The sequence below is a fragment of the Zeus faber genome (assembly GCF_960531495.2).
Source record: "Zeus faber genome assembly, chromosome: 22".
In the NCBI taxonomy this organism is placed as follows: domain Eukaryota; kingdom Metazoa; phylum Chordata; class Actinopteri; order Zeiformes; family Zeidae; genus Zeus; species Zeus faber.
This window is the reverse complement of record NC_137209.1, coordinates 22,306,081-22,319,138: the sequence shown is the minus strand read 5'-3', so window position 1 is coordinate 22,319,138 and position 13,058 is coordinate 22,306,081. Positions and strand designations below refer to the sequence as shown.

Sequence of the window (13,058 nt, the reverse complement as noted above, 5' to 3'; positions counted from 1 at the left end):
GCGTGTCATGCTATACGCGCCCTCTCCATAATCAAATTGTGTTTTATCTGAGTGTGCTGTTCTTACTCTGTGGCTATTTTTACCTGGAACAATAATTTACCCTTTTGTTTTGAATTTCTTTGCATCTGCTAGCTGAGGCTAATATGAAGACACCATTTGGCAAGCCAGACCCCGGAAAGCTCCCGCAATCTCTTCATCTCGTTTGAAACAGAGTGCAACGCCATGCATTGCCTCCCATAAAGCCGTCCCCCGTCTCCCCCGCTCTCCTCTCCTTCGACCACAGCCACACTGAGAGGGAGGACACAAAGAGCTGCCGCACAGAGAGATGGGCTCGGACCAGACCTGCGCGGACGCCGCGGAGGGGAGACCCGCGCCGGGCGCCTCCTGCCAGCGGCTGGGCCACCGGCCCCTGCGGCGGAAGCTGAGGCCCGTGCGGATCGTGGGCTTCGTGGTGAGCCTGGTGGCCATCAGCGCTATCTCCTTCTCGTACAGTGCCTTGACGTGGAGCGTCTCAGGGGGCGTCCCTCAGCAAAGCCTCCAGGAGTCGGCCCCCCACAGGACTCTGCTCTTCACCCAACTACAGCGGGACCCCAACGTCTCGGCCGACGTTCCGATAGCCATGAAGTCCTCGGCACATGGCAACCAAAGCCAGGGGGATTACCCCATGGACCTGTTCACCCTGGAGGAGCGGCGCCAGGGCGCGGTGGTCCTCCACATGTTCGGCATGCTTTACATGTTCATTGCCTTAGCCATTGTGTGCGACGAGTTCTTCGTCCCGGCGCTGACGGTCATCACCGAGAAGCTCTCCATCTCGGACGACGTGGCGGGCGCCACCTTCATGGCGGCGGGCGGCTCCGCCCCCGAGCTCTTCACCTCTGTCATCGGCGTGTTCATCTCGCACAGCAACGTGGGCATCGGGACCATCGTGGGCTCGGCGGTCTTCAACATCCTGTTCGTCATTGGAATGTGCGCCATCTTCTCCAAGGAGATCCTTAACCTGACGTGGTGGCCGCTCTTCCGCGACGTCTCCTTCTACATCCTGGACCTGATCATGCTCATCATCTTCTTCCTGGATAACATCATCACCATGTGGGAAAGTATCGCCCTGCTGAGCGCGTACGCCGCCTACGTGATCTTCATGAAGTTCAACAGGAACATGGAGGGCTTTGCCAAGGGCTGCATGAGCAAGAATCAAGTGGTGGAAGTGGAGGTGCAGCCCAAGGTGAGACTGTTTCCTCATCCCTTTCCCTTTTCCGCTCGCACATCCCCGCCTCACGTTCCACAGCGCGAGAATCCATTTCACGTCAAACAACCGGGCGAGTTATTTTGGGACGAGCTCGCGTTGCACGTCGAACTGCAGAATTTTCCGCGTGGCTTCACCCCGGGACGCCGTCATCTACTCACTGGTGTGTTGTCGGAGGTAGCGCAGTCTTATCATGTAACACCGTTGGATTAATAAAACAGTCAGACATGCCGTGTTATTCAAGGTTAAGCTTGGTAAACTGTGTCCCGGTTTGGCAAGCAAATCCCTTGAAATCGAAGAAAGCATTTAAATTTTTCCCTTTCAAGCTGAACGCCCGCACGGAAAGACATGTAAATGAGCAGGAACGCCAACTCGGCTTTTTTCTTATTTCCGTTTCATATGAGTCACCTCCTTTTTTGCAATCGATTCAAAGTCAGGTCGTCAGGATAACGGTGATTCTTTTTGTCATGCTATTCCCGACTGTCGGCGTCACGGAGCGGGGCAGCAAAGCATTCCAGTGGCCAAAGAAAACCAGTACAAAACAGTCACATTCTCGCCCTCCAAGACACTCCAAAGAAAGGACTTAGCGGTGCAATCGGATGCTGGTGTAGAGATTATCTGGATGGATTTAGGTTTCTTGGTAACATCAGATGGAAATTACATTTTTTAGATATGATGCCAGCAAGTTCTACTGTAAAGCACGGGCTGAATAAAGATTTAATTCCAAGCACATAGAGTAAATGCTGAATCAGTGGGTGGCACAATTTTTGGAATCAAACAGTTGTAGCCGAGGCTTCCAGGGTGGCGGGAGTCGCCTTTTGATGTGTATGGGACGTAGAGCAGAACTCTTGGGCTTCCGCCTTCCTCACGGTCCTGAACACAGTTTTCCCTTTTTGTGATTTTGTGCTTGTGCGCAGGAACATGGTGATATGGTGTGAATGGTTCAGAGTGGCACATTGGAAGTTATAGAGGGTGACCTTGAGCTGCATTGGATTCTGGGTACTCTGGGTGTTCTTTCTGTCTGTCTGTCTGTCTGTCTGTCTGTCTGTCTGTCTGTCTGCCTGTAGGGAGACATGACTCGATCAAACCTGTCATTTCTCACACCTGTCATGGCAGATGTAGTTTCTCCTCTCCACGGCCTCTCCCCTATTTATCCAGTCTATTTTCTTTCTCCACCGATGTATCTTTTTGAAATTAAATCTACGTGGACGAATTAAAAGCTTCTGAGGCTGTATAGATTTTTTTATTTTTTTTTGTTGTTGTTTTTTTTGTACAGACCTAATCACAGCAAATATAGGTTGTCACTTAACCTCCTTTTGTAGTTTGTGACTCTCCTGGTTTACCGGCGCGACAAAGGCGATTCATAAATAGAATGTAATCTCTCTCTCTCTCCCCTCAAATTAGGATTTTGACACTTTGGGGACACTTTTCAAGACGAGCGTTATTTTGAGATCTAATTGGCAGTCAAGCGTCCTTACGTCCTGCGCGGGTGAGTGAGTGTCAAAGCGTGTGCTTCAGGGACCCACGAAAGTTTTCATTTTTATTTATTTATTTATTTATTTTTATACGGACAGTTATTGGCTTTTTATTGGCGGTTCCAGAGTTACATCCTAATAAGAGTGTGTGTGTGTGTGTGTGTGTGGGGGGGGGGGGGGGGGGGGTGTCTGGAGACTCATCCCCCGGGGAATTTTGAGTGTCAAACACTTGATTCCTGCATTCTGGTGAATTTTTATGCAATTATCCAATTTGTGTGTGTGTGTGTGTGTGTGTGTGTGTGTGTGTGTGTGTGTGTGTGTGTGTGTGTGTGTGTGTGTTCGGCGGGGTTTGTCACATTTGCCACAAAAGATTCAATGCTTGTACGAGCTCATAATTCATATTCATATTTTTGGAGTTAAAAAAAAAAAAAAAAGAAGCGTTGAAGAAAAACGACCCGCCCGCCCCTGTCGGAGGCATTGTTCGACTACGAGTAACATTATATTGTTTTTTCAAAATAAAGGTCCTCTGCTACTTTCATGTTTTTATTGGTGGGGGGGGGGCAAATGCACATGTTCTAAATATTGAGGGGGACATATCCCCTCTGCCCCCCGAAATTTACGCCAATGCACTATTCCTAGTTGGTTCTCAGGCGTCGGTCATTAACGTAGGGCACGGTGGTGCTGGGGATTCATGTTTTCCACTGTAAAATCAATAGGGGCTGTAATTCGACATCATGCCCTTCAGACAGGACACTTGATTTAATGCAGACTTCCTGAGATGATTTCATAGATTACGACATCAGGCTGCCCCCCTCAGACCCAAACATCGCTGCCATAAGCAGAAACCACACATCAGGAGTCAGCTGTGTGTGTGTGTGTGTGTGTGTGTGTGTGTGTGTGTGTGTGTGTGTGTGTGTGTGTGTGTGTGTGTGTGTGTGTGTGTGTGTGTGTGTGTGTGTGTGTGCGTGCGCACGCGCGTGTGTCCTAGTCGGCACTTTGGAGAATTAAAACAAAACGTGTCGTTAGTGAGTCGTTGGTGGAGAAAGGGTTGAAGCATGAGGTGCTCAGGGGACCTCCGGAGGACGGGAGACTACCGACGGAAGGACCCCGAAACCTTCCATAAGTCGTCTCACGTCTCGCTGGGCGCTTCTAATCTCCATCGTGCGAACAGTACGGCCGCACTTCCTGAACTGATTTTAATCTGCAGTCGCTGGTGTCATGGAATTGACGAGTGTATCTCCATTCCCTTGAAATTATTGACCGCTCTTTGGAGCGATCAGAGTCAATCCAGCGCAGTCTGTCCCCCGTGTGTTTTCATCTCATGGGCCCCTCGAGTTAGGCTTCCGGTGGCCCCGCCCACTTAACCTTTTCCCCCGCATGGCTCTCTCGGTGGCTCACTGACCCGACGAAGGGGGTCATGGCGCCATCTCGTCAAAAGTAATCCACAATAAGCCCTCAATCCAATTAATGCAATCACCGTGCACTTATAACGACCTGTAAATCCCTCCAAACGGAGCCGCACAGACGCTTGTTTGCGGCGAGTTGTGGGTTTTGGTGCAGAGCAAAGAGAGGTTTTTTTTGTCTTTTTTTTTTTTCTTAAGTCTCAGCACCGGGGAATAAGATGTGCAGAAGAAATTTGTCTGAAAATAAACAACTGAAAGCCCGCCGCGGATGGTGGCGGCGAGCTCAGAGACTTGGCAGGCCCTCGCATTGTTTGTAACCTATTGTACTGATTATTGGGTGAGTCACTTGGAGCAGCGATCCGCCGACAAAAGCAAACTAACCCCTCTGCGTTGTGCCGAGCAGCGTGGTGGGCGGAGCGACGCACGATGCCGCCTCCTTTCAACATATTAATGTCATCTCGCTACATGTAACTTTGGGGCCTTCTCTTTGGGGCGGAGAGAGAAAAAGATCAGTCACCCGGTACTAAATTGGCAAATTACAATACTCACAATTGTCGCCGCGGCTTCCTTTAACCCTCTTACCGTGGGAGCAGATGGAGTATGGGCGCTTTAGCTACGTCGTAACGCGCCTCCTCCACGTGAGCGCGCTCCGATTCCTCCGAGCTGCTTTATTTGTTTGTATTTTCGCCAGGGATGTATTTACTAATTAATTCCGACCTGTTTGGTGTCTAATACCTTTGTGTCGGTGTTTATCTCACACGAGCTTTGCCGCCGCTAAGCTCGTAACGAGGGGACTCTGCCCTGAGACCCCCGGCGTCCCCGACCCTGCGCCGCCAAGTTTTGTGTGTGTGTGTGTGTTTGTGTGTGTGTGCGTGTGTGTGTGTGTGTGTGTGTGTGTGTGTGTGTGTGTGTGTTGTGTGTGTGTGTGTGTGTGTGTGTGTGTGTGTGTGCCCCTGAGGCCAGTCCGTAGGGCGGATATGTGACATCTGTCCCAGATCAGATCATTAGAGTTACTCCCGGCTGCACGCCTGATTACATGGGCGTCCGCAAATTTTGACTTATTGAAAATCCACCGTCCCTCCCCACACGTACGTATTCATATATGATTCCGGGGAGACACATCCGGGCCAAAGCCGAGGTCTTGCGGGTTCCCGGTTCGGAGGCGGGGGGAGTCGGGAGTGCCGCCAGTTCTCTCCGCTTCAGTTAATCTTCCCGGCTCCTTGGCACGGGAGCTTAAAGTGGACGAGGTGACTCGGACCAGCACTCGGGGTCTGATTGCTGCACGTCGGGTCATTGGCCGCATCGTCCAAAGCCTGTTCACGGATGCCACGGCTCCACCACCCCCCTGTTCCAATGGCATGTCCCGTCAAGGCCTACGCACCGAGCCCACACATGGAAGAAGTTCGGAAAACTGCATTATTTTACCGAAACACAGCAGTAAAGGTGACTTTTTAACCGTATCACAAAATCACAACACAACCGAAGTCCCGGGTCGGGGTGCTGGAATTACAACGATACGTCGCGGATCACTAACACACGCACACGCGAATGGTTCAAGGTCATTAGAACGACCACAGACGCGGTCAAGTTTCCCATCCCTTTGCTGTTCCCCGCTCGACAAACGTTCCGTAGTTTACCCTCTCCCTGTTTCCAGGGAAAGGGGCGCGAGTGTGTGCGGCGCAGGAGTCTGCTTTTTATGCTGATGGCGTCCTACTGAAGCAATCGCTCATCCCACCGCGTTCCTGTATTTCTCTTTGTGCAGAAAATAGCTCGGTGCGCCGGGCTAATCATGGCAGGCATCTCTGCAGCATTCCACAATAAGAGCGCGGTGATTTTGTTTTTATTTCCCCTTTTTCTTTTTTTTTTCACGTCATTGTTCCCTAACAATGTTTTTTTATTGCATATATATATATATATATATATATATATATATATATATATATATATATATATATATATATATATTTATTCAGTGTGTATATATATATATATACACAAAGAAGCATGCTGTGGCATAAGTCTAGATAATGATAGATATTTGACCTTTTGAAAAACATTTCTTGGACCCCTAAAAAGGGTCTAAAGGCTAAATGAAAGCCCTTATATGTGCAAATGTATTTTTGAAAATCACTTATTAGTCAAGATGTTGACCTCACCGACCGACTCCTCTTGAAAGTCCTCAGACAGTGCATAATGCTCTGCTTCTCTGTTTATTAAAAAACTTAACAAAACTTTTTTTTCTAAACCATTTCTGCAATTTATGCGAAACCGCTGACCCACGGACAAGGTCTCTTTTTGAGGAAATTATTATTATTTTTTTTTAATATTTGAATGGATGCAGCGGCAGGCGCGGGCGTTAAGCATGATTCCAGCCACAATATTAGACGCCTCTTATCTTCCGTGTTGGATAAGCCGGTGTGTGCCCAGGCAGATGTTGGTTCCGCAGAGATGGAAGGTGCGACCCCTGATGCATTACTGAGCTATAAATAGCGGTGCAGCGGCGAGGTTCTCCATAAGGATGCGCTTCAAAGATCCCTTTCAAAGAGGATTTTGTTGCGCCGGGCGGCCTGCTCGTGTCGCCTCGCGCCGCAGATTTAGCGCCGAAGGCTGTCGCCGCCCCTCCGGGTTGCCGCCCGACGGGGTCATTTCGCGCTCCGCCCCGACCGGCCCCGACACGAGCCCCCGCCTCGTGGGTGAGGCTGCCCCGCCCGGAGGAACTTAGCCGACTTAACCACGTCTTTTTGTGCCGTGGGCGGGGCCCTGCGTGGGCTCGTCATCCCGGAGGGCTGCTGTCGGGCTAATTTTCGACTGAATCCAGATGTGTCTCGCTGAACCCCCGGCTTTTTTAGAGTACGCGCCTCCATCTGCTTCGCGTGGTGTTATTTGGGATTATGTCTTCATGAAAACGGTTGTAATGCTAATTTGGGGGAAATCCGGTTGAAAAGCTCCTCTTCAGTGAAAGTGTGCACGTACATTCAATGCTCCCTGGTAAAGTGTGTGTGTGTGTGTGTGTGTGTGTGTGTGTGTGTGTGTGTGTGTGTGTGTGTGTGTGTGTGTGTGTGTGTGCGTGTGTGTGCGTGTGTGCGTGTGCGTGTGTGCGCGAGCACGTGTGTGTGTGTGTGTGTGTGTGCGGGGCAAAGGGTGCGGGCTATTGCGATCATTAAATCCAAATTGAGTGGTTGCCGTGGTACCGGGTACATGGCGTCTTCTTTTATTGTTGTCTTGACGGGACATACTCCGGTACAGAGAGTGGTTCATGACGAGTGATGGAGTGTAGGATTGAGTATCTTGACCAAAGCCAAATTCTTGTGTGAAATTTCTTTCTGTACCATTGGAAACAATAAATAAGCTACAGTGCCACGTATTTGGAAAAAATATTTAGCCTTGAAAATACTACTTTTGTTTTGCTATTTTTGGTTAAATATTTATTTCCACGGCAACAATGGAAGGGGACCCCAAACATGGCCCTGAGGTGTTGTTGCGGTGCGTGCACGGCATCTTCCGAGAGCCGCTGAAAGCACTTTGTTTGTTTACGGTTGTAGCGGCGGCCTCGTAGCGGCGGCCTCGTAGCGGCGGCCTCGTAGCGGCGGCCTCGTAGCGGAGCCGACTGAAGAATTCACAGAAATGTGCCTCGTGCGAGCTGCGCGACGCGAGGACGGCTGCCTGCCGTCCGTGTTTTCCGTTTAAAATACAGGTGTTTTTTCTTTTTGGCCTCGGCCAGGCAGCCTTTGAAGGCTTTGAGGCTTTGCTTGTCCATCATGTGCCGTCGTTCAGCCATGGGAATGAGCCACGACACCGTTGAAGCTCGTTAAACTTTGTAGCTCTTTTTTTTTTTACGTAAACTTTTTTTTAATATGAAAAATGATAACTATGTTAGAGCCTAATCTAACCCCATTCAAAGGGGGTGGGGGGGCATGATGATCCCTTACTCTGGGCATGTCAGGGTATATGTTCGGCCCGATCTATCTATTTTATTTTAATCGAACCACACCTGGGAGGCCTCCGGTGCACTGGCGGCCGCGTCGGCAAAGATCAGGCGGATACGGGAAATAGCAATTGGGAAGTTGGGAATTGGAAAACAGCAATTGGTCCGATTCAGTGCAGTCACGGAATAATATTGTCAGATGCCGACATTTTCGGGCCGACGAGTAAATTTCTCTCCGGGTCTCGGTGTGTGGGGGGTCAAAAGGTCAACGCAAACCTGCATCTGCGTTGGCGCGCCGACATATTCACGCGGCCAAATAGGCCGGCGGCGACGCCCGCTCAGTGGCGGGCGAGGGGACAGGATTTGATCCCAGAATCCAATAAGGTTTTAAAAACCAGAACTGCGCAGCGACGAGGAGCCCGGGTTTCATCCTCCGTTACAGCTGTGACTCCTGGTGGATGGAGGAGCAGGAGGAGGAGGAGGAGGGTGGGGAGGGGATGTGGTGGTGGTGGTGGGGGAGGGCGCAGCACAGACAGTCATTAGTTTTTCTATTCTGGAGATTTTACCTTGTTGCGGGGCTGTTAGGCCAGTCAATAGAGATCTGGGTTGGGAGTAGCGGGCCAATCAGAATGCGCACACAGACGCACACGCACACACACACACGCACGCGTGCACACACACACACACACACACACACACACACACACACACACACACACACACACACACACACACACACACACACACACACACACACACACACACACACACACAGCGGACCGATCTCGGACCCCCTCCTCCAGCGGCTGCCTTTTACTCTCCATTGTTCTCTCTGTTTGCGGCTGCATTGTCCGCCCGCTCCTCCCTGCTGTTGTGAGAATCCAATTTAATTACCCCGAATGGGAATTACGCTGGAAGTGAAGTTCCATTTTCTCACTTTTTGTTTGTCCTTGATTGGTTATTGTACTTTATCGCCCCCCCCCCCCCTTGAAGGTCAATTACCGCGACGTCTGTTTACTCTTCAAAAGCACGGGCGTGGCCTCCTCCAGACGGCGGAAAAATTAAACGGGACGACACCCTCAATTACCGCCTCGGAGCGAGACGGCGCAGTAAGACGGGGGGGGGGGGGGGGGGGGGGGCGCAGCGGCGCTGCTGTCACCCGCACCAGAGATGTGCTCAGAACGGGGGAGCGACCCCCTCGCCGGCGCCCTCCGCGGCAACTTGGTGAGGCCTTCCAAGGTCAGGGCCGCGCATCATGACGGTTAGCAGCGCAACATGATGGCGGTTGGCACCGGTGCAAATATATTTTTGGACCCCCCCCCCCCACACACACACACACAGGGGCCCGGCTCAAGCCATTTGCTGCTCTAGGCAATTTGTCGACGGGGGGGGGGTCCAAAAATAAAAACACACTGTTTTTTTAATTTGGAGGAACGGGGACGCACAGCGGAGCGCCGAGCACGGGCGCCCTGATCCCGGGCGGCCGGACGGGATTGGCCTCCAGGGGCCACTGGGCCCCGGGGCAGCTGCACCCGTTGCACCATCGTTGCTTACGTGATTAAGCGTAAGGTGTGACCGGGTGGAAGAGCATCGAGACAGTGGAGCTGGGCGATGATGTTGAAGGTACGTTAAACCTGCCTCCCTCTCTGCTTTGGAGGAGAACGCCTCCATTTCGGAACTACACGCCTTATTTTTCAGTCAGACCCAGCCACTGACATCACGACTGCCATTACATTTTCCAACGTTTTGGTAAAAAAGAAATTAAAAAAAACGGCGCTTTTACCTTTTAGACGCGGCCCGGCTCCCTTTTATCCCCTGCCCCCCCTGAAATCTCGTCACTCTGTGGAATCGGGCACCCTGCCAGATCTGCGGTCCACGCGTCCACAAATGGCCGTCAGAGTGGCCCGCGATGGGGTTGAGGTGGAATGTTGAACGTGAACGTGAACCCGACTGAACTTTCGGTCGTTCCGTTTTTACGGGAAAAGGCGACAGAAGCGTTTTTTCCGGCTTTCACACCGGCGCTCAGTCAACCCGGCCCCCTCCTCAGACTGATTTCGGGCCCGGACTCCAGACCCGGGCCCCCCGCTGACGGAGCCCCCGTCCCCTAATCCGCTGTTATTAAATGGGTGTGATCATTTCCAACCTGTCCGACGCCCTCCGTCCCCCGGAGAGGGAACGTTCTCCCTCTCCCCGTCGGCCCGCTCACTCAGGCTCCGCCCTCCGGTGCATCGGCTGCACCGCACCCCAGACCGTAAAAGTCACATCTGGCGTCCGGGCGACATTTTTAAGCAGAAAGACAATAACACCGAAGGACATAAAGAGCCGTCTCCGTCGAGAGCGGACGCGTTTGAGTTTCTTGTCTCCGGCTCGTACGTAACGTCTGAAATATTTGCACAAAAAAAAAATATTCAGAGAAAAAAAAATAAAAATGCTGCTGTTTTTGCGCTCCGTTTGGGTTCGTCCCCGCCGCTACTTTACTGCGACGTAAGCGCTTCCGCTCCCGCTCACTTTCCAAACGGGGCCCACGCAGACGCTCCGTTGAGGGCGGGGACATTTCCCACGGAGCGCTGCCGGGGGATTTACGGGGAAGGGGATCAAGTCGCATGCTGGATGTTCAGGAGCTTCCTGCTCCCATCCCTCGCTCCCCAAAACCGGCGAGCGGGCATTCACTCGTGGCTGCGGTCGCGGGTTAGGGTTCGAGGTTCAGCCTCGAGCTCAAGATGGATAATCGCGTCATGGAGGCGTGGTCTTCTAAAGCCTGTCTCCGAGTGCGAGAGTGAGGCGATTTTCTCGTTAGGAGCAGATTATTTTTCAAATCAATATATATAAAACACGTTTTCGCCGAAATATTGCTCATGTATGCTGAATATCGGCTCTCAGTGTGGAATTCTGCCTCGAGGCTCAGGGAATGCAGTCTGCATACCGTGACACCCTTTGGATTTGTCGATGCCCTTTTTACTGCGTAGGTCAGTGGCTGGGACTCATGCTGGCGCCTGCCGACTAGTTTACGCGTTTGAACATATTCACAAGCGTCTCCCTGCAGTGGCGGGCTCCGGCAACCGCACAGAAAAAAAGGGGAACGCTGTGCCACATACATCAGCAGAACGGCGTGGCGGCTGACGCGGCCGCTGCATCAGCCCGTTGCAAAGAGTTGGACTTTTTGGTAACAGATACCGACGCATGCCTAACGTTGTCAAGGCGACTCGCGGCGGCGACCCTGCCGTCCCCGGGGGGGCTCCGGCGTGCCGGCCCGCCCCATCGCCTCGCTCGGCGTCGCGCGTCGCGGCTTGGATCGTCTCCCTCGGGCTCCCCCGATTTGAACCCGGCGTCTCCATATGCCGAGGTGTCGACCTTTCACCCAGTCGGATCGGGGAGCAGCTTCCCCCCGATGCCTCGTCGCGTGAGAGGTGACGTCGTCATGGCGACACATCAGAGCCACTTGCATTGATTTGTATGAACACAAAGTCTATATATAGTATGATTTATTTGACTCTGTAAATTGATCCGTTTAGTTTTTTTTCCCAAGAAAAAGGTCAATTATCGGTCATTTTAAGCCGAGTAAACAGTAATATTTGATTGGAAAAATAATCACAAAAAACATTTATTTGGGTTTAATTTGATGGCTTAGCATAGGAAAGTACAGTATGTTACATAAGTACATAGTAAATACTAGTGCATAGTAATATTGGGTAAAAATAGTGCTATAGTAGCAAGTGGTATGTTGAAACATGCCATAATAAGGTGTTATATGCTGGTATGATACGTATAAAATATATTTATCTATATGGTAATGGTACAATCGTAAACCAATATGGTCAAATGCATTTATTTATTTATTTCTTTAATCGAGCGCAGTCAGGGTCTGAGGGCTGAAGGTGAAACGGGAAGGCTGGCGAGAAACCCAAGGCCTTATTGATCAGGGTCTATTTTTGAAGGCTGTGGCGGAATTAGCTAATGTAACCGCACTGTACCAGCTGCGGCAGAAAGGGCGCCCTCCACACCTTCTTTCCCCGGGTGGATGAGATGACACACAAGTCACAGAGCCCGCCCCAAAGTCTCTGTTTGGGCTTACGTGCTTAACATCACTTCTCCGTGGGATTTCGGGTGGGGGTGGGTGGGTTGGAGCAGCGAACGTCTGCAGGGCTAAGCCCCGCCAGCCGAACATGATGTCAGCTTTCCGAGTAGTGGCTCATATAATACACAGGTTTTTTTAGTTTTATTTTCGTTCCGCTTTCGTGACGGGGAGTCTTTGTGCCGAAGCCACAGCCTCAGTTTGAGGTGCCCGCGCAGTGACGTGCAGATATCCTTGACATGCTGGTCGGGTTGTTTTTTTGTTTTTTTTTTACGTAAGAGAATAAATTCCCCTTCAAAAGGAAATGATTGCAATCAGTCACTAATGAGCTAATTACACACACACGCACACACACACACACACACACACATGCGCTGAAGAGACCACTTGTCTTGTCCATCAGTGGGGGAAGAATGCAGCACTCGTCTCCGGCTCCATCCCGCTGACTCCCTTCCCGCCTCTCACCAAGGTGACCTTGCACGGGCTCCATATGCTCTGGGGCCGCCTGGCAGCGGGGCTCTCTGGCCCCGCCCCGGCAGCATGACGCCCAGCAGCCTTCCACCCCGCACCGATCCTTCTGCTGGGCGTCATCCGAACCCCCGTTTCGATGTCACGACCGACGCCGACACCTTAACTTTGATCGATCGAATCATCTCAGATGTTCTAAGCTGTTGTAAAATAATCCCATTTAAAGTGGTAATCCATGAGATCGTCTGTGTCGGGTGGATTACGTGTTGTTCCTCCAGCTTTGCATTCCTGGGCGGACCCCGCCACCAGCAATGGAGACAGCCTGCACTTAGAAAAGCACATGCATGACGCAAATACATTGAATGGCCTTTTCACAGGAAGTGCACGCTACATAATGTGTCAGATATGGGGTTTGTTGAAACAAAATAATATTGATGTTGCAGAAAATCATTTTCCGGATTACCACAAATAC

General features: G+C 51.3%; 1 protein-coding gene across 1 annotated transcript in view; it reads left to right on the top strand.

Moving 5' to 3' along the window:
• Positions 1-325: 325 nt before the first annotated feature.
• Positions 326-13,058, top strand: part of LOC307247562 (solute carrier family 24 member 2) — a gene marked incomplete at both ends in the record, with an annotated part of 48,281 nt that continues 35,548 nt past the window's right edge. The window contains one exon of the mRNA XM_080023732.1: positions 326-1,222. Within this exon, the coding sequence (XP_079879858.1) occupies positions 326-1,222 (897 nt within the window). The remainder of the gene's footprint in view (positions 1,223-13,058) is intronic.